This window comes from Mesoplodon bidens, assembly GCF_964165515.1.
Source record: "Mesoplodon bidens genome assembly, chromosome: 4".
In the NCBI taxonomy this organism is placed as follows: Eukaryota; Metazoa; Chordata; class Mammalia; order Artiodactyla; family Ziphiidae; genus Mesoplodon; species Mesoplodon bidens.
In genome coordinates, this window is record NC_138160.1 from 144,349,572 (window position 1) to 144,374,372 (window position 24,801).

Here is a 24,801-nt window from a genome sequence, read left to right on the forward strand (position 1 = left end):
CGGACTCTCAACCACTGTGCCACCAGGGAAGCCCCCCGACTATCTCTTAAACACAGGATGAGCCACGTGAATGGACGGAACGTCACTTGACCCCTACAAACATCAGTGACATCTGAAGTAAGTCAATCTGGTGTTTGTGGTCCCACAACGGCTGCCGGCTGGACAGTGCTGTCCAGGGAGAAGCTGGGATTCTAACGGCTTCTGCCGGTGCCACCTCGCAGGAAGCTGGTGGAGGGAGGGATGCCTTACTCAATGATGTGCCGGGCATCCACCTCGGAGACGTCGTCGCTGTCTGGATCTGGAATCTTCTTCTTCTCCTCCACGGGCAGGGAGGGAGGCTGTGCTGGCTGCGGCTGCTCCTCCTCCTCCTCCTACCAAGAGACAAGCCAGTTCACCTCAGGTCACCCCAGAGTGATACTTTTACAACCCATGTGCCCTCTTCCTACCAATCCCAAAACATGTCATGCTTTTTATTTGCATATTCTTTTAATTGCTCAGTATATGATTTTTAGTTTTCTTAGCAGAGTCCAGACACTTCTTTTTAAGGACCTCTCAGGGTATGCTGTACTTCTGTTGCACCCAGCCCCCCGTACACAATGCACACTACTAAAACAGCTTTTCCCTTCTCTTGGATTTCCTAGGTATTAAACATTTTATAGGTAATCTTCAATATTTACTGCTCTTGATTTAGTTTCAGCTTTACTGACATGGCCAAAACGTCTAAAATATGTCAAATGAGACTGATGATAACAGGCATCATAGTTTACTAAGAGGTTTTCTATAAATGTGTATATTAAGTATGAGTGTGGTGTTTCATTAAAAGGATTTTTCAACATTTACTGAGCAGATAATAAAGGGGATTTTGTATGACATACTGAAAAAACACACACAAATACATTTCCCAATATTAAACCATCCTTGTATTCCTGTATAAATCACACAAAATGTGTGTGTATAATGGAACTGCTATAAAACTAAAAAAAAAGAAAAAGTATCTGTAATTAACCTGTCAAATTATTCCAGTCAAAACCCAGTGGGATTTCCTTTGGAGCATGCAAAGTAATTTTACAGATCATTTGGAATAATCAACAGGTAATGACAGCACAAACATTTTGGTCAAAAAAATCATAACTGCTAAGACTTATCCTACTTGATATTACTATGCTGGGAATTAAAATAGGAATGGGAAGCCTGGCTAATTCCAATTAAAGGGGTCAGCAAATTTTCCCCTCAAAAAGTGACTTTAGGGGTTTCCCTGGTGGCTCACTGGTTAAGAATCTGCCTGCCAGTGCAGGGGACACAGGTTCGAGCCCTGGTCCGGGAAGATCCCACGTGCCACGGAGCAACTAAGCCCGTGCGCCACAACTACTGAAGCGTGCGCACCTAGAGCCTGTGCTCTGCAACAAAGAGTAGCCCCTGCTCGCCGCAACTAGAGAAAACCCACGTGCAGCAATGAAGACCCAACGCGGCCAAAAGTAAATAAATAAATTAATTAATTAAAAAAAAAAAGAATTCCCCTGGTTCTCCTGGGGAGTAGGTAGGGAGAAAGGTGGGGCTGCTTGACAGCCCTGCCTGAGGTCTGATTTATATTTAAAAAAAAAAAAAAAAGTGACTTTAAAGCTGGACAAAAGTAGCACAGGCAACCATTTCAGAGCACTAGGAGTCTGAGAAGCATTAACACTGAAAAAACTGCTGAGCCTTGAGTAAGAAGAGTGGGAGTTTGTAGAGTTCTTACTTGGGGGTGCTTTCATTTCTCCTACTCTCAGCTCCCAGTTCTGATGTGAAAGTTCTCCCAGGGTGGGCAAGCTATGAGGCCTGGCAGCTGAGGCTGATGGGGACTTAGTCATTTTGTGGCAGTGGACAACGCCCGGGCCAGCAGCGCTGTCAGTGGAGGTGAGGGCCTCAGCCATGGGTGGGGAAAGCATATTACTGGCTGAGGGCTATGCACATGCACAGAGGAAACAAGAAAGGGAGAAAGGGCCCAGCAGAAAGTAAAAGCCAGGGTGGGCTTGAAAATGGCCCAAACTTGGAATGTGTTCTTCTACACATACTGATCCACTGGCTGGAGAAAGAAGCCTTACTGGCTCAAGGTGTTTGAGTACAAACTCTCCCCAATCACTGGAAGACTACTAAGTTATGAAGAAACACAACCCACTCCTAGAGAGCCAGGATTAAAACTAAAATTGAGAAAAGAACAAAAACAATAAACTGAGCAGAGACACCAAAAGCAGCACACACCCTGGGAAAACATTCCACAGATTCAGCCTAGATAATTTACTAAACAAACAAAAACATCAAGAAGAACACACAGGGGTGGAAGTCAGAATCCAGAGTGGCTAAAATAGCCTTCCACTAAACATTCATTACAAGACAAACAAAAAGGAGGAGAATGTGATACGAACTCAGGGGAAAAGACAGTCGGTTGAGCCTGTCTCTGTTCCCAGATGTTGGACTTAGCAGACAATCTTCCAAGCAGCTATTACTATATATATGTTCAAAGCTATTGTAAATATGTTCAAAGAAATAAAGGAAACCATCTTTAAGTAGAATGAATCAACAAATACAGAGTCTCAATAGAAGACAGAAATGATAAACTTCCCAAATTTGATGAAAAACATGACTCTACCAAGCCAAGAATCTGAACAAACACTAAAGAGAATAAACACAAAGAGAGAGTTCACAAACTTCTAAAAGCCAAAGACAAACAGAAAATCTTGAAAGCAAGAAAGAGAAAATGAATCATCAAGTACAAAGGCACATCTATATAATTAGTAGCTAAACTTTCGTCTGAAGATGAAAGAGACCAGAAAGTAGTGGAATGACATATTCAAAAGGAAAAAGACTGTCAACAAAGAATTCTATGTCCAGCTAAACTACCTTTGAAAATGAAAGCTAAAGAAATACATTCCCAGAAAAACAAAGGCTGAGAGAATTTGTTGCTAGCAGACATGCCCTATAATAAATGGTAAAAGAAATCTTTCAATATATTCCATATCTTGCAATAACTTGTAATGGAAAAGAATCTGAAAAAGAATATACATACACACACACACACACACACACGTAAAACTGAATTGCTTTGCTGTATACCTGAAACTAACACAACATTGTAAATTATACTTTGATTTTAAAAAATGGTTAAAAAAAAAAGAGAAGTCTTTCAAGCTGAAAGGAAATGACAGGTGATAGTAAACTGAATCCATAAGGAGAAATAAAAAACATCAGAAATGGTAAATGCATGTATCAATGTAAAAGACTATAAATATATTTTCCCTTATTTCTTCTTTTCCAACTTCTTTAGACTAAGTTATAAGATTACATCAGGTATTAATTAGAACACTGTATTGTTGGGTTTATAACATATATAAATGTAACATATGTGACAATAACAGCACAAAGGAAGAAGAACAAATGGAGCTAAGCTGGAACAAAATTTCCATATTTTACCAGAATATAGTTAGTATTAACCTGAAGCATATGATGATAAATTAAGATGCATATCGTAATCCCTGGAGCAACTACAAAGAAAATAACTTTAAAAATATAGTAAAAATTTGTACTTCCCTGGTGGCGCAGTGGTTAAGAATCCACCTGCCAATGCAGGGGACACGGATTCAAACCCTGGTCCAGGATGATCCCACATGCTGTGGAGCAACTAGGCCCGTGCGCCATGACTACTGAGCCCACGTGCCACAACTGCTGAAGCCTGTGTGCCTAAATCCCATGCTCCACCACAAGAGAGACCACCGCAATGAGAGGCCCGTGCACTGCAATGAAGAGTACCCCGACTTGCCACAATTAGAGAAAGCCCCCGCTCACTGCAACTGGAGAAAGCCCCCATGCAGCAATGAAGACCCAATGCAGCCAATAAATAAATTAATTAATTAAATTTTAAAAATTAATTTAAATTAAAAAAAAATCAGGACTTCCCTGGTGGAGCAGTGGTTAAGAATCTGCCTGCCAATGCAGGGGACACGGATTCAAACCCTGGTCCAGGATGATCCCACATGCTGTGGAGCAACTAGGCCCGTGCGCCATGACTACTGAGCCCACGTGCCACAACTGCTGAAGCCTGTGTGCCTAAATCCCATGCTCCACCACAAGAGAGACCACCGCAATGAGAGGCCCGTGCACTGCAATGAAGAGTACCCCGACTTGCCACAATTAGAGAAAGCCCCCGCTCACTGCAACTGGAGAAAGCCCCCATGCAGCAATGAAGACCCAATGCAGCCAATAAATAAATTAATTAATTAAATTTTAAAAATTAATTTAAATTAAAAAAAAATCAGGACTTCCCTGGTGGAGCAGTGGTTAAGAATCTGCCTGCCAATGCAGGGGACACGGGTTCAAGCCCTGGTCCAGGAAGATCCCACACGCCGGGGAGCAACTAAGCCCTTGAGCCACAATTACTGAGGCCACGTGCCACAACTACTGAAGCCCACGCCCCTAGAGCCTGTGCTCTGCAACAAGAGAAGCCACCACAATGAGAAGCCCGTGCACCGCAATGAAGAGTAGCCCCCACTTGCCACAACTAGAGAAAGCCCGCACGCAGCAATGAAGACCCAATGCAGCCAAAAATAAAAAATAAATAAATTTTTTAAAAAATCAAATGATCAACTTAATAGAAAAAGTATGAGATAAAATCTAACTCACACATGCTAAGAACTCTCAATAAACTAGGAATAGAAGAGGATTTACTCAACCTGATGAAGGGCGTCCATGAAAAATCTACAGCTAACACCAAACAATAGTGACAGACTAACTGCATAATCCTTAAGATCAAAAACAAGTTAAGGATATCTGCTCTAGACACTTCTATTCAACATTGTACTGGAGGATCTAGCCAGTGCAATAAGGCAAGAGAAGGAAATTAAAGGCACACAGAGGGGAAAGGAAGAAGTATTGAAGAATTGTGGTTATTTATGAATGACATAATCCTGCATGTGAAAATCCTAAGGAATCAAACAAACAAACAAAAAACCCTATTGGAATTACCAATATGAGTTCAGCAAGTGCGCAGAACACAAGATTAACATTTTAAAAATATACATATAGGGCCTCCCTGGTGGCGCAGTGGTTGAGAGTCCGCCTGCCGATGCAGGGGATACGGGTTCGTGCCCCGGTCTGGGAGGATCCCATATGCCGCGGAGCGGCTGGGCCCGTGAGCCATGGCCGATGGGCCTGCGCATCCGGAGCCTGTGCTCCGCAACGGGAGAGGCCACAACAGTGAGAGGCCCGCATACCGCAAAAAGAAAAAAAAATAAAAATAAAAAAAATAAAAAAATAAAAATATACATATAAAATTGTATTTCCATGTAATAGCAACAACACATCAAAAAATAAAATCAAGTTAACAATTCTATTCATAGTAGCATAAAAGGAATAAAATATTTAAGAATAAATTTAACAACAAAAAAAGCAAAAACTATACTCTGAAAACTACAAATCATTGCTAAGGGAAATTAAAGATGATCAAAATAAATAGAGAGGGCTTCCCTGGTGGCGCAGCGGTTGAGAGTCCGCCTGCCAATGCAGAGGACACGGGTTCATGCCCCAGTCCGGGAAGATCCCACATGCCGCAGAGCGGCTGGGCCCATGAGCCATGGCTGCTGAGCCTGCGCGTCCGGAGCCTGTGCTCCACAACGGGAGAGGCCACAACAGTGAGAGGCCCGCGTACCACACACACACAAAAAATAATAAATAAATAAATAGAGAGACATGTCATGTTCATGGACTGGAAAACTAAATATTGTTAGGACGTGATTCTCCCAAAACTGATCTATATATTCAACACAATCTCAATAAAAATCCCAACAAGCCTTTTTGTAGTAACTGATGAGCTGATTCTAAAGTGTATATGGGAATGCAAAGTACCTAGAATAGCCAATAGAGCAAACAAGCTGGAGGACTAACACTACCTGATTTCAAAACTTGTAATACAAGACAGTGTGGTAGTGGCACAAACACAGACATACTAATCAACAGGAAAACACTGAGCATCAGAAACAAACCCTTAATTTTATGGTCAACTGATTTCCCACAAAGTTACCAAGACTATTCATGGGAGAAAGAACAGTCTGTTCATCAACTGGTGCTGGGTAAGAAGGCTATCCATAGCAAAAAAAAAAAAACAAAAAAAACTTAGACCTGTACCTCAAACCATACACAGAAATCAACTCAATTATGACCCTAAATGTGAGAGCTTAAATATAAAACTTCTAGAAGAAAACATAAGAGAAAAACCTTCATGACTTCAAACAGCTCTTAGATACAACATCAAAGGCACAATTCATAAAAGAAAAAATCGATAAATGGATTTTATCAAAATGAAACATTTTTGCATTTCAAAAGACATCACTGAGGGAAAAGAAAGGCAAACAGACTGGGAGAAGATGTTTGCAAGCTACATATCTGATCAGGGACACATATGAAGAATATATAAAGAATTCTTACGACTCAGTGATGAGATAACAAACAACCGAATTAAAAATGGGCAAAAGATTTCAATAGATTTTCACCAAAGAAGATATTTGAATGGTGCATAAACATTTGAAAAGATGCTCAACATCATTATTTACTAGGAAAATGCAAAGTAAAACCACAAGATACCACTACACACCCACAAGGATGGCTATAATGTAAAGAACAGATAACGCCAAGTGTTGACAAAGTTATGGAGAAACTGGAACCTGTGAAAAGGTACAACTACTTCAGGCTACAGTTTGTCAATTCCTTAAAAAGTTAAACATAAACTTACTATATGACCCAGCAATGCCACTCCTAAGTATCTACCCAGGAGAAATGAAAACGTATGTCCACACAAGGACATGTATGTGAACGTTCACAGCAATGTTATTCATAATAGCAGAAAATGGAAAAAAATACAAATGCCCACCAGTTGGTGTATGGATAAACAAAGTGTGGTATATCTATACAATGGAACATGACTCAGGAATAAAACAAACTTCTTTTTTAAGACCTTAACTTTTATTAATGGTTTCTCCACATTTATTTTTTAAATATTTTTAATAGAGATAGAAATTACTTAAAGTAAAATGTACACATCTAATCAAAAATTTTGATAAGTTGAGTTTGATAGGCTTGGAAATATACATATAAGGGTTAAATCTACAACTTCAAAGAATAGGATATTTTCTTTTTTTTTCCTTTTCCTTTATGGTTTATTACAGGATATTAAATACAGTTCCCTAAGTGTAGGACCTTGCTGCTAAATAGTGCTGCTATGAACAGAGGGGTGCATGTATCTTTTTGAATTATAGTTTTGTCCATATAAATGCCCAGGAGTGGGATTGCTGGATCATATGGCAACTCTATTTTTAGTTTTTTGAGGAAACTCTATACTGTTCTCCACAGTGGCTGTACCAGTTTACATTCCCACCAGCAGCATAGGATGGTTCCCTTCTCTCGACACCCTCTCCAGCATTTGTTATTTGTAGACTTTTTAATGATGGTCATTCTGACCGGTGTGAGGTGGTACCTCATTGTAGCTTTGATTTGCATTTCTCTAATAATTAGCGATGTAAAACAAACTTTTGATGTACAGACAACATGGATGAAAGTCAAAAACACGCCACGTAAAATAAGCCAGACACAAGATACTACATGTTGTATAATTCCATTTATGTGACATTCCGGAAATGGCAAATCTATAGAGACAGAGCAGACCAGTGGTTTCCTGGGCCTGGAGGAGGCAGCGAGAACACACTGTACATGGGTGAGATGTCATTTGGGGTGACAGAAATGTTCTAAAGCTGGTGTAGAGTAATGATTGCACTACTCTATAAATTCACTAAAAAATCACTGAATTGTACTCTTACTGTGGGTGCATTTTACATACGTAAATTATATCTCCATTAAGCTGTTTAAAAAATTACAACAAAATGTTACTGGTCTAAGAATTATTAGAACTTTAAAAGAACCTGAACAGTACATCAACTATACCTCAATTTAAAAAAAATATTAAATAAAATAAAAACTAGAAAAATAAATTATAAAAGAAAAAGAAACTAAACATGTGACCCTAAAAAGACACCAGTGTGTCTTTAACATTAGTTTTTTTAAAATATCACAGATCAGGGCTTCCCTGGTGGCGCGGTGGTTGAGAGTCCGCCTGCCGATGCAGGGGACACGGGTTCGTGCCCCGGTCCGGGAAGATCCCACATGCCGCGGAGCGGCTAGGCCCGTGAGCCATGGCCGCTGAGCCTGCGCGTCCGGAGCCTGTGCTCCGCAACGGGAGAGGCCACAACAGTGAGAGGCCCACGTACCACAAAAAAGAAAAAAAAAAAAAAAAAAAAAAATCACAGATCAATGGGGAAGGGATGGACTAACAGTATACCAACTGGCTTAACGCTACTACTAGGAAGGGGAAAAAAGGGCTCCATCTCAAGCCCTACACAAATAAATTCCAGATGACCTGAAGAGGTAAGAGGACAAACCAAAAGAAAGATATAGGTGAACATCAAGCTGATTTCAGGCTGGGGTAAATATATAAAGAACAGTTAAAAACCCAGTAAAAAAACACAACTGATTAGAAATGGGCAAATGAAGCAAACCATTCACAGAAGAAATCTAAATAGTAACACCTGAAAAAATGTTCAACCTTAATAAGCAAATATCTGCCCATTAAAATTCCCTTTTTAAAATCTTATGGAGGTGGCAAAAGCTTTTTAAAAGCCTTGTAAGACACTCTTGCCCCAGCTGAAGGGGGAGTGCAGGACAGCACCCTTCTGGATGCTAACTGTGGAAAACGAGCCCTGCTTTCGGACACTGCATCACCGGGCTCCCTCTGAGTCACCCTTCCCGAGGAGGCCGCCCAGGACAGACAGAGGAACAAGGCTCTCATCAGAGCTTTGTCAACCAGCAAACATCCAGAAGTCACCATAACGTGGCATAATTAAATGATTTAGAGAACATACAGAATAAATGCGACCATCTGTAACATTGCCAAAGAATAGATTACAAGGGGCCGTGTATATGATTTCATGCTCACTACTTCATACCAATATTTTTTGGAGGGGAGAGCTGTTTGGGCGCCTGAAATGTGGCCTGTACGACTGAGGACATTTACATTTTACTTAATTAAGTGAAAGTGGAAACAGTCACAAGTGGCTAGAGGCTACGGTACTGGATGGTGAAGCTCTAAAGCACCAACTTTCAGCCTCGCCCCCTGCTCGTGTGCCTATCTCCTGCCCCATTCGATGCCTGGCTAGAGCGGGAGAGGATCACTGTGCCTGCTGTGGGTAGAGGTCACACTATACAGCACTGTGGGCCTCGAGAGCCAGGAAATTAACTCTTACCTCCTCCTCTTCTTCTGAGCCACTCTCTTCACTATCAGATCTTGGAGCTACTTCATAACTAAAAAAAAAAAAAAAAAAAAATCAGTATTTTAATATAAATCTCCCCAGAACCAGCATGATTCACTTTCCTTAGCAAGTTGGCCTGTTTCCAAATGTAAGCAGGATCACCCCCAGCTGCCAGCTCCCCTGGAATGAGGCCGACCGTTGACTCAGGATCCTGGCTGCCTCTAGAACACGAAGCCCCACTCACCCCGGGTTCATTTCCAGCCAGGCCTCCAGCTGCCCTGCTTTGGGTGCATCTGTGCCCGTGAGGATCTTCCCGCTCTCCACATGGATCACTTTCACCGGAAGGTCACTCATTTGGCTGGTCTCATCCAGAGGCTGAAAAAGAGTCACACGTGTGACGTGAGATTCCGTAGAGTCTATACCTTGGGTGCCCCGCTAACCATGGCCAACTGGGGAAGTGCCCTCCCAACTCCACACCCAGAAAATGGCACACCAATGTGACCAGTGGTTGTGGAGATGGGTTAACTGCATATTAACACTTCAGTAAAAATATATTATATATAACCCATTGATGACAGCTGTTTCTTGGAAGGAACTGATATCCACGTTTTAATTTTCAGATAGATAACATATAGTTCAAATTCAAGAGTACAGTGTACTCTCCTCTCCCTCCCTATCCCCCTGCCCGACAGTTTCTCTTCACAGGTGCCCACCAGCATCATTTTCTCGTGTGTTCTCCCAGATCAATTCCACACATAAGGAACACGGACTTACGTACTCCTTCCTTTTTTACCCGAGTGACTATGCTATTCCCATTCTTCTGGCCCTTGAGTTATTCAATTTATATTGTATTTGTAGACTGCAACAAGGGTCCTCATTCTTTTCTGTTCAACAGCTAACTAGAATATTTGAAAAGTAAAACTTCCTTGTAGCAACAAATACGGAATTCCTTGATTTCCTGAGATATCAACTTGGGATGAAGTTTTCCCCTTCATCAGCTCCTTCACATTTCCTGGTGAAAACCTTCAGGACGAGGATGAGGATGGAAACCTTTGTTTGCATCTACCAGGAACTTATACCTCCCATGCCTCCCTCCATCAACACTGACCCACAGCAGAGATTAGTCTCCATGCAGGTTAAAATCTCACCCTTAAAGTGGCCCACCATGGAGGGGAACGGAAACCCCCGCCCCACGAATGAGCTCTGCAGGCTGCCTCAATCAGTGACTTTCACCCCTGAGCCCTTCCTGAGAGCGGTTATGGTGCTGATGCCAGGACCTCCCCACCCCCAGAATCCTGACAGAACTGCTCTGGGGTGAGGCTTGGGCCTCTCTGGTTTTCAAAAGCTCCCCAGCTGATTCTGATGTTCAGCCAAGGCTGCAAACCACTGGGTGAGAACAAGGACAATCAGCAGCCATCATCAAGTGATGGTTCCCGTTACTAAACAAGATGTGCAGCTGCAGTGATTCCCCAACAGAATTCCCCGAGTCACGCTTTCCTGCGATGTGACTTCCCCCTTGAAAGCCACAAATGGCCATGTGAAGGCTTAGCAGTGCAGTAAAATGCCAGTCCACATTTCTCTTAAAAAATTCAACTTAACGTTTCAAATAAAATCATGTGAAATAAGAATATTATTTAAGTTAATCACTATAGTCATTCATTTCTGGGAATCAGGCCAACAGGAAAAAGCGTGCCATCTGCTACGGACTGGACTGTGTCCCCTCCAAAATTCATATGCTCAAGCCCCAGCTCTCCAATGTCACTGTATTTGGAGATGGGGCCCTTGGGGGGTAATTAGGGTTAAATTAGGTCATATGGGTGGGGCCCTCAGGATGGCATTAGTGCCCCTATAAGAAGAAACACCAAAGCTTGCTCTCTCTCCCCCCATGTGAGGACACAGCCAGAAGGCAGCAGTCTACAAGCCGGGAAGAGAGTCCTCACCAGGAACCAACCTTGCTGCTCCTTGATCTCCAATTTCCAGCCTCCAGAACTATAAGAACGTATATTTCTGCTGTTTAAGCCACGCAGGCTACCGAAAAAAAAAAGCAAAAACAAGAACAACAAAAAAAGGGACTTCCCTGGAGGTCCAGTGGTTAAGACTCTGTGCTTCCACTGCAGGGGGTGTGGGTTCAATCCCCGGTCGGGGAATTAAGATCCCGTGTGCCATGTGGTTAAAAAAAGAAAAAAAAAAAAAAAAAAAGCCACACAGGCTATGGTGTTTTGTTATGGCAGTCCAGCTAAGACAGCATCAAAAGGTAATGTACAAGGGTGTTCATTACAACAATGTGTGGGATAGAAAGAAAGGAAACAATGGAAATAGCCACCCATAGGGGAGGGGACATATAGTGGTCCATCAGAGCTGTTCAGTGCAGGATCTAACAGCTACAGATGGGAAGCAACTTAGATAGCTATCAATCTGAACGATGAAAGAGATCCTAGAACATCAATACAATAAAATGAAAGAACTAATGGCTTGATATGGAAAGTGGTCCAAGATACCTGCTAAACAGGAAAAGTCTTGCTATGTGTAGACTGACCCAAATGGTCCCAAAACAAAACAAAGAGAATATAAGCACAAAGGTTTCTGGAAAGATACAGAGAGAGACATCAACCAGGGATCAACATGCATGCTTGTGAGAGAACAGGCACCATGGGGGCTTCTACTTTTCATGTTATTACATTTACATTTCATGTTATCATTATCATTTTTTTCCTAGAAGTATTACATTTATAAGTCAGAGAAGCAAGCACTAGCCACCTCTCTAATATGGTGGCATTAGAAAGAGTCAGGTAAGTGTACATGAGCTAACTTGGAAAGACTAAGATACAATACCAGGCGGGGAAAAGAAAACCACCTGGAGACACAGGTACAGAAAAGGTCCCAGAGCAGACACACCGAAGGTTACTCAGGTTTCTCTCTGGGAAGGGGGACTGAGGAGGGGTTGGAGGAGGTGGTAAAGGCCACACCTTGCATTTACACCTCACTATGCAGCCTTCTTTCACACTAGTGTATTAACCGAGAGGAGGCGGACAAGAGTGCCGTGGAAAAGACTCATGTGTGGGGACAGCAACTCGTCTCTGAGTGGGCCTCACTGCATGGTTCTGACTTTTGGAACCAGGCTAGTATTTCACACATAAATAAAGAAATGAGGAGTAAATAAATAAAACCAACAAGCGTTGGGGGGAGCCTCACTAACGGGGGCACAAGGGGAGAACTAATCTTCTGAATGCAGTATCTGGAGCATGTACTTTCAACTTCAGACAAACACTGACCTCTAGCTAGAAGGTTTCTTTCTATTTTCTTATAAATTTATTTATTTTATTTATTTATTTTTGGCTGCGTTGGGTCTTCGTTGCTGCATGCATGCCTTCTCTAGTTGCGGGGAGCAGGGGCTACTCTTGGTTGCAGTGCGCGGGCTTCTCATTGTAGTGGCTTCTCTTGTTGTGGAGCATGGGCTCTAGGTGCATGGGCTTCAGTAGTTGTGGCATGTAGCCTCAGCAGTTGTGGCTCGAGGGCTCTAGAGCACAGGCTCAGTAGTTGTGGTGTACAGGCTTAGTTGCTCTGCAGCGTGTGGGATCTTCCCAGACCAGGGCTCGAACCCATGTCCCCTGCACTGGCAGGCGGATTCTTAACCATTGTGCCACCAGGGAAGCCCCCAGCTAGGAGGTTTCTTTTGCAGAGGGGTACACGTTAGCCATTCTGAATGTACTTCCTGCACAGTCTAGGACTGAGGAAATGAGGGCCTATCTCGTGGCAGATGGGGGTCAGGTTTTGGGCTATTATAATGTGGACAGGGAGAAGGAGAGAAAGAACCCCATGGTACTGGATTAGAATTGGAAGTATTAGTGTGACCTCAGTATTTTTAATATATATAACTAGTTAATACATATAACTAGCAAAGTGGATGTGTGTGCATACACACATCTGTTTCCTAGATCTGTCCACTGAGAGGGCCCAGAAGCAATGACAACTCAGTAGCAACGAACACATCTAGATCATGGCTTCCAAATATTTTTCTCTGATTAAAGGAATCAGGGCTCCTTGGAGAAATGCCCGAGTCCAGGACTCGGGCAGAGAAAGCAGAAGATGAGCCTGGGCCATTTTCTTGTGCAAGGAAGTCAGAAACCCCTCAAAGAACGATGGGGACACATCAAAAGCAGGCAGGAGCCAATGTGAAGGGGCTCCTACTGGTCCAAAATGGAACAATTTGAGCATCAAAATACATAATAATAGTGCAGGATTAAACTAAGTAAATTCATTAAACTAAATAAGAATTTATGAGTCAGTACCAAGGATTGCCAAACTATGAACAAGCCAAATAAAAAAGAAGGGAAAGCTTTTCCTTCCTGCAGAAAGTCAACTAATAAATGCAGAAGAAAACACGGGGTGAAAAAACATCACCATTTTGTAACCATTATGGCAAAAACTGATACAGGCAAAGACAACGGATGATGAAACAGCCAATGAAAGTTTGAGGAATCACGTTATCTTTACATAGTCTCAGTATCTCTGCACAAGGTACTTAATCTTTACAGCTGGAGACACCTTGGCGGCCACCAAAGGCTCAAGGTCAATATCACCAGTGGGGGAAGAAATCTACGCCACACACTCCTGATATGACGCACGGAGAAGGACCCGGCGTCACGTTGGGGTTTTCTGTTGCTGTGAAGGACACTGGAGGGTCAACTGTGAAACCTTAACAAGGGCTGTGAATTAGATCCCAGTATTGCGTCAATGTTCATTTCCTGGTTTCGATCATTGTACAGTTGTGGAAAAGAACAGCCTTGCTTTTAGGATGTACACAATGAAACACACAGAGGGGTAAAAAGCCTTCACGTGTGCATCTGACCCTCAAATGGTTTAGGAAAAACTAATGACACGTGAAAAGTGGGAATCTGGGTGAAGAGTATGCAGGAACTGTCTGCACTGTTCTTACACCTCTCCTGTGAGCCTGAAACTTTAAAGGGAAAACTGAGAAATAAATACCAGCACGTGCATAGAAAAAGCTCTGGAAGGAAATGCACCCAATAGTAAACAATATTCTCTCCGGGCAGTGGGAACGAGGAAGGGTGGAGTGTGGCAGGGGACCTATGTGGATTTTTACCATTGTCATATACTTTTATAATTTCAAAGGGAAAAAAAATTTTTTTTAAGGATGAAATAGACCTAACCTCTGGGGCTGGGCTGGCATTTCCACAGAAGAAACCCCTGGTTCCTCACCTCGCCATCGGGTCCAATTGCAGGTGTCTGTCCTTCAGCGTTTTCTGCCTTCTGGAAGGAAAGAGAGAGACAGTCACACCAGGGAGGCCGAGGCACACGTGCACACACAGCCGCTCCAGTCCCACCGAGGGGCGCACCTTCTTTTTCTTCTTCTTCTTCTTCTCCTTGGCGACCTGGGCGGCCTTGTGCTGCCGCACCAGCTCCGTGAGGTTAGCCACGTACTCGTCTGTCTGCTGCAGGAGGTAGGCCAGGCGCTTGTCCTTCTTTTGGTCGATGAGTTTGCGGTACCCTTCCTCGTCCTCGGCCTGTAGAAGCGTGCTATTATGGCACGTGCCCGTGACACGCTCGTCCACCAGCACCCAGGGTGGGCAAACCAGACTCAAGGAGCCCGCGAGGCTGCAGTTAACCAGCAGCCGGACCCACATTTAGGGAGCGCTGAGCTCACACCCAGGGCTGCGCTATATTCACACCTTTCACATAACTACTGACTCCCCTTCAGAACTTCCCCAGTTCCCACCCCGGGCCAGGCTCCTTGGGGACCTGCTGGACAAACATGGTCCTGCCAGGGGCCATTTAAAAGCTCTGGCCCCTATGTCCACAAACACACCCAAATCCTAACCCTTCTCTCCACCTTGTCCGAGCCACCGCTCTCCCACAGACTGCCTGCCCCGGCTTTCTAAGGACACATCGGATCATGTCGCCCCCCACTGCCATCCCAGCTTACAGCCTCCCTCGGCTCCCCGTCATGGTCAGAATTAAATCCAAAGCCCTCCCTGTGGCCTGCAAGGTCCCGCGTGGCTGCCTCCGGGACTCCAACCTCACTCTGCCCCCACGCCACGATGTTCCAGGGGCCACTGGCTGAGCCTCACACACGGCTTCTTCCCGCCTCAGGCCTTTGCCCTCAGCTCCTCTTTGCCGGGAGCTGCTTCCCCTGGATCTCCGCATTCGCGGGTCACACCCACCCTGCCCGTAACGCCCAGTCAATCCCCACTCCCTGGCCCTGCTTTGTTCTCCTCAGTGCGCTTTTCACCACCCAAAACTATCTTGTCTGACTCGCTTGGGCGTCTGTCTCGCTAGGGCATCTGTCTCTCTAGGGCCAGCACGAGCCCCACCAGGGCAGGGACTCTCCTTCGTACTAACATGGCCCTGTCCACTCAGCAATGCCTGTCAATATCGGCCCGGTCAGAGAACCCTCCACGAATAATACATGGTCAGACGGGAAGGGTGGGGTGAGAGGTCAGGCTCATACCATCGGCGGCTCCTCCACCAGGAGGGGTGCCACCTCCACCTTCCAGAGAGCACAGAGCAGCCAGTTAACCAGTTGAGGTCACGCGGTCACTGATGGTCAGTGAGTGGGCAAAGGTCTGGAGTCAGGTCTTTCGGACTCCCAAACCCAAGCCCTTTCTTTCTCTGTCCTGCCTCTAACTCTGAGCACCAAAATGCCCCGGCGTAACCCTGGGCGGCTGATCCGCCCCCATGCCTGCAACACCCAGCAACTGCGTGAAGGGACCCGGGTCATGATGGCCAACTGTACCATGAGCCTCCGCATTCTCTCCTTCTCGATTCTTTCATTCTCCTTCTTCTGTTCCCGCTCAGTGTTGGCGTGGTATGTGGCCACCGCCTTTGTGAGTTTCTGGATTTTGCCTGTGACCGACCTGTGATATTCTTTGAAATCCTTGGCGTGCTGAAGAATGCTGTTGAGGTATTCCTGCAGGACGCACACGGAAGAGCAGACTGACTATGGGACAGGAGTTGCCGTGGTGTCACCCCAAGTGAGACGAAACTTTAAAGGGGGCTTGGTGAAAACCGAGGGGACGCAACCAAAACGATACCGAGACACTGTCTGCCTACGAGGCCCAACATTCTCTGCATGGACTGTGTGGTGAAAAGGGACCCCCCACTCCATGTGCAGCAGACGGAACAAATGCCCTGGATGAGACAACCTGGCAGTGTCTGCCACCCACTCACTGCAAAATGCACCCGCCCTCCCACCAAATCATTCACTGCTAGCGATTTATTTTAAGGAAAATAGCAGAGATCGGCCCAAAAACTCAAGGACAAGAATGCCTATCCCAGTGTTACTTTCAACACTGAAAAGCTGAAAGTACGCTGCATGTCCCCAAACAGGGAAACAGTTTCATAAATCACTGGATGCTGGGCACACCGAGATGGACTACAACACATATGTTAAAATCATGCTTCAATAATACTTTAAACAGCTCAATGTGCATATATATATTTTTTAAAGGCAGCTGTTCAACTTTTGATTACTATATGTATATAGACAAAAAAGGTCAGAACGATATACCAAGATATTAACAGTAGTTAACACTGAATATTGACTTCTCTGTTATTTTAAACTATGCCAGTAACAGACACTGTTTGGAGGCAAACTTTAGAAAATATAAATGAGTGAACAAACAGAATCACCCCAAATCCTACTTGAGTAGAGATTTTGGTCTCCTTGACGGATCTTGTTAACCTCAGTCAGATCACTGACTGAGGACCCTCCGTGGCTCCCACCTCACTCATAGCACAAGCCCAAGTCATCCTCCCGGCCCACAGGGCCCTGCACGCTCTGCCCATCACCTCCCCATTCTCACCTCCTCCCACCCTCCCCTGGGTCACTGTTTTTCACAAAACACTGGGGCACACTCCCCTCTGTCTGCAAAGAGCCTCGTCCACACGTCAGTGTAGCTCCTCCTTCGGGGCTCTGCTCAGACCTCACATCCTCAGGAAGACCGTCCCTGACTGACCGTCCTATGTGAAGGGCTCCTCCATCACTCCCTATCCCCGCTTCATGTCTCCTTACACCCTATTAACTCCCAACGTGTTATACGTGCGTTTGATTATGACCCACCTTTCCGTACTGTTTGGTTTTTGTCCACTGAAGTATTCTTAGTGCCTAGGATACTCTTATAATGAACAGAAAAGAGACTCGGACATCGTGTTGAGAGGAAAACCAAGACTCGACAGTGTGGAGCTGACGACTCAGGCACACGGTCAAGCCTGCGGCCGCGGGGACACACCTGGTGCTTCTGCCGGCGCTTGCGCTCCTGCTCTATCTTCTGTTGCTTCTCCAGCTTCTCGGTGATGCGGGCCTCGCGCAGGGACTGCCGCTTACTGCGCTTGTAGGCCTTGGCGTTGAGGGCCGTCTCGAGGGCCGTGTCCCTCCTCATGCACACCACCACCTCCTGCCGCAGCTTCGGGAAGGAAGAGGAGAAACTGGCGACGGGCACGACTTGGTAACATCCACGCGACACGCGCACCTCCATATCGCAAGCCAGGCAGCAGGCTGCCGCTCCCAGGAGGACCCGTGAGCACAAACGCGTGCGTGGGGAGAACCCGTGGTGGGTGCCCGCGGGCGGGGCACGCACAGGGTAGGAGACAGCTGCTTCTGGACACCCAGCAGACAGCCCTATGCTCAGGCCTTCAGGTCTCCAGCTTTGCCCTCCCTCAACCACAAACAAACTTCCTTATTGGTCATTCAAAAGTAAAGGACCCTTAGAAATTAGACCCATCTAGGGACTTCCCTGGTGGTCCAGTGGCCAAGACTCTGCGCTCCCTATGCAGGGGACACGGGTTTGATCCCTGGTCGGGGAACTAAGACCCCACATGCTGCACAGCATGGCCAAATAAAATAAAATTAAAAAAAAAAAAGAAAGAAATAGACCCATCTAAGTACACTGCTTCAAGCTGGCCACTGCCACCTTAGGGAAGGTCCACACTTATTCATCCCAATGTCCCTCCACTGGGCAGGACACAGAAAGGAAGGGGGACAGTGAGCTAACAAGTGTGCTTGGGCACTGCGACTTTTGTTTTTTAAGATTTTTTTGATGTGGACCATTTTTAAAGTCTTATTGAATCTGTTACAATAATGCTTCTTTTTTTAATGTTTTCATTTTTTGGCCGAGAGGCATGTGGGATCTTAGCTCCCTGACCAGAGATCGAACCTGCACTCCCTGCATTGTAAGGCGAAGTCTTAACCGCTGGACCACTAGGGAAGTCCTGGCACAGCGGCTTTAATGGTCAGGGTACATTTAATAACTGCCCAGTGAGCGGCTCTTTAATCTAAGCATCAAGGCTGGCAGAGTCTCTTCTGAAAGCAAAGGCCTGTGCCTGCGCCCACCTGCCTCTGGAAGTTCAGCAGCCTCAGGGCCTTGAGCTCGATGGTCGCTTTGGTTCGCAAATCCCCGGCCAGGGACCCGGGAAGGTTTTCAAGTTCCTGAATTCGGTGTGCGATGCGAGCCTGCAGCCTAGGGCGTGAAGACAGAAAAAAGACAGGTGATGAGAGGTCTCACCTGTTTACAAGGAACCCATCTGTTCCCTTTCTTTGAAGCTGGAGCCTCAGAAGTATCCATCCCTCAAGGGAAGCTGATATGAATCATAAGACAGGAGATGGCCGAGAAAAGGATGCCACACAACACAGACTACACACAGGAGGGCAGCCACAGAGGTCTCGGGAGCCACAGCAAACCAGAAACCTGACAGGGCGCAGCTGGTTTCTGGCATTTCAGCGGTGGGAGCCAGCCTCTGGAGTCAGGCGGGCCAGGGTCTCCATCCCAGCCCTGGGAATCTACTTAGCCCATGAGCCTCAGTGTCCTCAGCTATGAAGTGGGAAGACCCCTCAGAGCAACCCTACAGGCTTGGTCTGAAGTTCAAATGGGATAATCTCCTTACTCGGTCTTTCACACACTTATTGAGCACCTACTGTGTGTCAGGGACCATTCCAGGTGAAGAGATTCAGCACTAAACAAGACTAACAAGGCTGTTTGTTGCTCTCATGGAGCTCACAGCATTATCAGGACGACAGGCCATAAAGGAGTTAAAAAATTAAGTATCTATGGTAATTCCGGAGAAGGGCTTTGAGGAGGGTCCTGGAGGGGAGGGGTGGGGGGGCAGGCCTCTATAAGGTGGGGACCTTGGCAATAAAGCTTAAATAACCACAAAGAGTAATGCAGAGCATGTGCAAAGTCCCTGGGGCAGGAACAAGTCTAACCTGTTCAATAGAAAGAGGAACCAGGACAGTCAGGTAGGTGAGGACAGAGCATTGGGCAGGGGCTAAAGAGAAAAGGGTTACTCAATGGATAACGGAAGCCAGTTTTAACCCAGGGAACAGATCTAATGTAAGTTAATTGTAAAAAGAGACTTCAAACTGCTGTGTGGGAAACACTGCACAGGCAAGGATGGGAGCAGGGAGGCCAGGGAGGAGGTGTAGACCAGATGGCAGTGTGAACAGCGTTGGAGGGAAGGGAGCTGAGAGGGTTCACCAAGGGGACACCGAGGATGAGGGAGTACAAGTGAGGGTCAAGGAGCCGAAGGGTCCATGGTCCATTCAGCTGCTGCATGAGAACAGAGAGAGAAGGGAAAACTGGGGGGCATAAGGCCATCTAGACAGGCCATCTTTAAGCTGTCCAGATGGAGCAGGCGGGGAGGCGCCTGGGTACAGGGGCTGGAGCTCCAGGGCACGTCACAGCTGGAGATGCACTCCGGAGACAGTCATTGGCACAGATTTACTGATGCATCTGGGGATTTACGGTGAACAAGGCACAGCCCCCTTCCCTAATGGAGCTGACATTTACCAAGGGAGGCCAGCCCTGAACAGGTTACAAATGCAGTGGAGAAGCAGGGGAGCACGAGGTGCTCAGGGAGTGAATCTCAGGAGCCCCCAGCAGTGTGGGACAGGGTGATACAGACCTACCGTGCACCAGGCATTTCACACAGTGCCCGGCGCTCAGGAGGCCTTGGCAAAGTGACCAACAACTACTGATGTTTGAGGAACATCCACCGCAAAGCTTGCCAGGTGGCTTTTTGAGTGCGGATGAGCCAAAAGTTGGATAATACACTTGTGTTGGAGAGGTGAAACAGCACTTTCACTCCAACACATACAATCTCCATGGAGGGCAGTTTTGCAGAACTGATGAAATTTCCACGTGCACATAAATCCCCTGCACCCAAACTATGCCGTGTTCACATATTTATTCTGACATAAATGCACACATGTGAAATGAGAAATATGCAAGTGTAGTTACTACGGCATCGTTTTACCGAAAGATTAGAGACCACCTAACGTCCCTTCGGGTAAGACACTGGCTAAATAAGTCACAGTAGAGCCACCAGGCAGAATGTGTCCAGAAAAAAGAAGAGCTTATTTTGTACAAATAGGGGATGATCCCTAAGATATTCTGCTAGGGGAGGAACAGTGCACATGTCAGGTACCATTTAGGGACCACACAGCCACTTGTACCCATCTGCCTGTATACATACTCGATTTCTCTGGAAGGATACACACTGACCCAGAAAACTGGGAGGCTGGGGACAGAGGCAAGAGGGTGACCTCTGGCTGCATACCCCATAGGCCTTTAGAAGTGTGAACCACAACAATGCGTGACCTGGGGGGGGGGGAACGGCAGCACCCTCACCTGTACTCCCGCTCCTGCAGGATCTCCACGGGGTCCAGGCCCCGCGGCTTCTGGATGGGGGTGATGCGGCTCTGCTTCTGGTGCAGCGGCACCATGGGGGCGGGCTGGGCAGGCTGCCCTGGCGACTGTGTCTGGGGCGGCATCACAGGGGAGGCAGCAGGAGGGACGGCAGGGGGTGCAGGCGAGGGGCGACCCGTTGGCTGCGGGGGGATCAGCTTCTGAGGTGTGCTTGTGGGGGCAGCAGCATTCGCCATGGGTCCTGGGGGGAGTCAAGAATCAGGGCACAGCGTTGCGCTCCGAGTCCATTCCAGGTGGAGATGACAAGCCTGCTGGGCGTTTACTGCCCTGGGGACTAACTCGTCCCCAAGGCTGACAAGGCCTGGGCAGCTCTCCATAACCCCCACCTCTCACTGCCACACCACTCCTCGCCCACGGGGCTCGCTTCCTCTTCCTCCTCCAGATCTCAGCCTGCAGGCCCCTTCCCCAAAGCCCCCTACTGGTCCAAGGGCCGAGTCTGGGTGTGATCTTGCTATGCTGTGGCCTCACAGGAGCAGCAGTTGCCTGCCTTTCATCCACCCCAGCTCCAACGGAATCCTATTTAAGCGATTAGCCCTTCAATGCCCATCACTGAACTTCAGGGCCCGTGAGGATGGGGAATGAGTCCGTTTTATCCACTGCTTTGACCTAACAGATGTGACCTTCAAATAAGTACTAACTACATTTTACACAGAACACAGGGGAGACAGAACCCCGAGCCGCCCTGCCATCCTGCCTGCCTCTCACAGCTCTGGGAGGGAAGAGAGTCAGCCATAACCTCCAGGCTCAGGACACTGCGTCCTGAAGGATGCTGCCTGCAGCTGCAGCTGCAGCTGGGCCTCTCACTTGAGTCCCACGGTGGACTCATTCATTAGTATCCTTCTCTTCCCGCTAGCAGTTTAGGAACCCCAGGGTCACCGTGAGCCACAAGACAAGGGTGGGCAGGTATAGAGGAATGGAACCAAACCCAAGCCTTTGGGAGCTGAGCAGGGCCAGGTGAGGCCCAAAGAAGATGGCAGAGGCAGCGAGGACGCGTCCTTGGCCTGCTCTCTCTGACCAGGCTCATCTCAGGGTCTGCATGATGCAAACTTGACATGGGAGTCAGGGCACAGACGTGTCACCAGAACAGAGGGAACTTACCTTCAGGCCAGGGCTTGGGAGGCCCTCCGGGGGGCTGGCCGGGCATCCCGGGGGGCACACCTGAGGGTCCTGGAGGGGGCATGTTGGGCCCTCCCATACCTGCATGCAGGGAGAAACGGACAAGAGGATAAAACGTGTCCTGTGTTTCTCCCTGCACCTGCCTCCCTGGGCAGCCCTGACTCCAGGGGACACACCCAAAAACAAGCCCCTCACTGTGGGCACCAGGGGAGAAAGGGGGCAGCTGGAGAAACAACATTTATCACGACAGCAACCCTGCTGTCAGGGAAGCCGATGGGCGGCAGAGTCCAGATCTGCCCGACACTGATGCCCATACTCCTGTCAGTTTGCTCTGAGACCCCTCCCTACCCCGAGGGCCATGGGCGGTGGGCCTTACCGTGAGGCCTGCTGTAATTTGGAGGTGCTGGTCCAGGACCGGGGCCGGGCCCGGGCCCGGGGCCAGGTCCTGTTGCGGACACAGAGGGTGGAGGTAGTGTTGGCATCTGCTGCTGCATCCCGGGCATTGGCCGCTTCCCCTGCACCGCCATCTGCAAGTGGTCAGGGAGGGGCTGCCCCCGGGCCAGCATCTTGTAGGCCATGATCTGAGCTCTGAGCTGGTGCAGCTGGTTCTGGTTAAAGGGGGTCGGGCCCCGGTTCTGCTGCCCCAAAGCCTGGGGGTCAGCACCATCCAGCGGGGCACCTCCAGGCCCGGACGACATCTGCGGGCCCGAGGCCGGGCCGCTGGCTGGAACCGGACTGGAGGCGTGCTCGGAGCCACCCAGGGGCGAGGGGTAACCTGCGGGGAAACGTGGATCCGAGTGGTCACTCGGCAGCACGTGTCCAGTAATTTTTAAGGCAGAGACGGGAAGCCCTGCCTGCTTATACTGGTCCCTACCCTGAGATTTCGTTCTCATGATTACATGGGCCCCTACCCTGAGATTTCATTCTCATGATTACACGGGCCCCTACCCTGAGCACACGCTCGCAGCTTGGTTAGCAGCCTGCACAGCTGGTTTGGTTCGGCCCATCTCTCAGTAACCTGCCAACGATTAAAGCTGAGATGTCACACAGATCCGGGCTTTCTCTGGGCCTGCCCCCCTGCCCCTCGGCTTGGCCAGGCCCACTCCTCTCACTTCCGTTACCTGTGGAGCCCCTGAGCTTCCCACCCCGTGACAGGAAGCCATGTACCCCATCGCTTCTCAAACTTCCCTGTTCAGAAAAGTACCTGGAGGGCTTGTTAAAGCTGAGCCCTGCCCCCCTCCTGAGATTCTGACTCAGCAGGTCTGGAGCAGGGCAGAGCCCAGGAGTCTGCATTTCTCTTTTTTTTTTTTTCAGCTTGCGGGATCTTAGTTCCCCGACCAGGGATCGAACCCAGCACCCCGGCAGTGGAAGCACCAAGTCCCGACCACTGGACCGTCAGGGAAATCCCAGGAGTCTGCATTGGGTGGCTCCTCCTATCCCGAGGAGCCCATCCTGCCCAGGGCTTGTCTAACACCCAGCGCTGAACACAGTTCTGTCCCACCAGTATCCGCTCTCCTGGGGCTGCTCCAAGACGCCCTGAACAGGGCACCAGCTAAGCCCAAGATAAACAGCCCCCTGTGGCAGGGTCTCCCACGAGGCTCAACTGTCCTAGGTCCTCTGAATCCATGCATGGGTGATCCGGTTAGGAAAATGACCTTGGGACTTCCGGAGGGCAACAAACATGAAGAAAGAAAAGAAAGGAAACCATACCTTGGGAGTGCTGGTCCATGGGACTTGGCGGGGGCCCCATCCCGGCGTGGCCCCCCGACCGCATCCCCATCCCCTTCATCTGGTTGTAGCGGGGGTCATCCGACATGCCCTTCTCATGCATGGACTCCATTGGCTACGAGAGTGGACAACAGGGCAGGATCAGCAAGGGGGGAAGGGAAGAGGCTGCACAGAAAGGCGCTGAATGAGAGGAGTTCAATATCACTAATAATGCCCATCCAAAGTCGCCACGGCATTTACTGAACCACCAACATGACCAAGTGGCTTAGGTCCAAGACATGGTCCTGACATCTACTTAGGTGTCAAGGCAGGTGCATGAAATAATGCCACCCAGGGAACCTGCAGATTGGTGGTCTAGAGGCAAGGGGACAGCTGGACTAGGACATCAGGGAGAGGGTGAGGAGACAGTTTCAGACAGCCAAAATCTCACAAGGAAAGGACACACATAGCTCCTGGTCAGGAGCAGTTTTAGCTGGGATACCAAGCTCCCTGTTTATCGTCACAAGATGACCTTGTGACCACAAGTCTTTGGATGGGGGACCCTCTTGCCTGGGAGACTGTAAATCAGAGAGACGGGCAGTAACTCCTGCCCATGAAGTATGGTAACAGTATGTCAAATGTCCTCACTGATCCGAGATTGGCCTCCCACCTGCTAGCTGGGAGGGAGGCTGTCTGCAGCATCGTTCTGCCCCTCCGCGGAGGCTCGATCAGATCCTGGTGGGACAGAAACACACATTTTCCCTCCTGATGCTCAGCACTAAGCACTCCCCCTACAGAATGGCTGGGAAAGGGGACATTTTCCGAGACCCTTCCAGGCCCTCTGTAGACCCAGTTAATGCAAACATCCAGCTCTCCGGTCTAATAGTTGGCCCAGCAAAGTCAGCTACAGCTAGCTCAGTGTGTGCCATGAGAGG

General features: G+C 47.8%; 1 protein-coding gene across 7 annotated transcripts in view; it reads right to left on the reverse strand.

Annotated features, from left to right (window-relative positions):
- SMARCA4 (SWI/SNF related BAF chromatin remodeling complex subunit ATPase 4) overlaps positions 1 to 24,801 on the reverse strand; it is an 88,262-nt gene that overhangs the window by 46,713 nt on the left and 16,748 nt on the right. For all 7 annotated transcript variants that reach the window (XM_081232077.1, XM_081232078.1, XM_081232076.1 and 4 more), the window contains exons 3-14: positions 23,870 to 24,002; positions 22,536 to 22,934; positions 22,142 to 22,240; positions 20,966 to 21,224; positions 18,673 to 18,799; positions 17,573 to 17,746; positions 16,078 to 16,251; positions 14,681 to 14,848; positions 14,544 to 14,594; positions 9,568 to 9,698; positions 9,318 to 9,375; positions 250 to 371 (exon numbers count right to left, since the gene is read on the reverse strand). In XM_081232077.1, the coding sequence (XP_081088203.1) occupies positions 250 to 371; positions 9,318 to 9,375; positions 9,568 to 9,698; positions 14,544 to 14,594; positions 14,681 to 14,848; positions 16,078 to 16,251; positions 17,573 to 17,746; positions 18,673 to 18,799; positions 20,966 to 21,224; positions 22,142 to 22,240; positions 22,536 to 22,934; positions 23,870 to 24,002 (1,895 nt within the window). The remainder of the gene's footprint in view (positions 1 to 249; positions 372 to 9,317; positions 9,376 to 9,567; positions 9,699 to 14,543; positions 14,595 to 14,680; positions 14,849 to 16,077; positions 16,252 to 17,572; positions 17,747 to 18,672; positions 18,800 to 20,965; positions 21,225 to 22,141; positions 22,241 to 22,535; positions 22,935 to 23,869; positions 24,003 to 24,801) is intronic.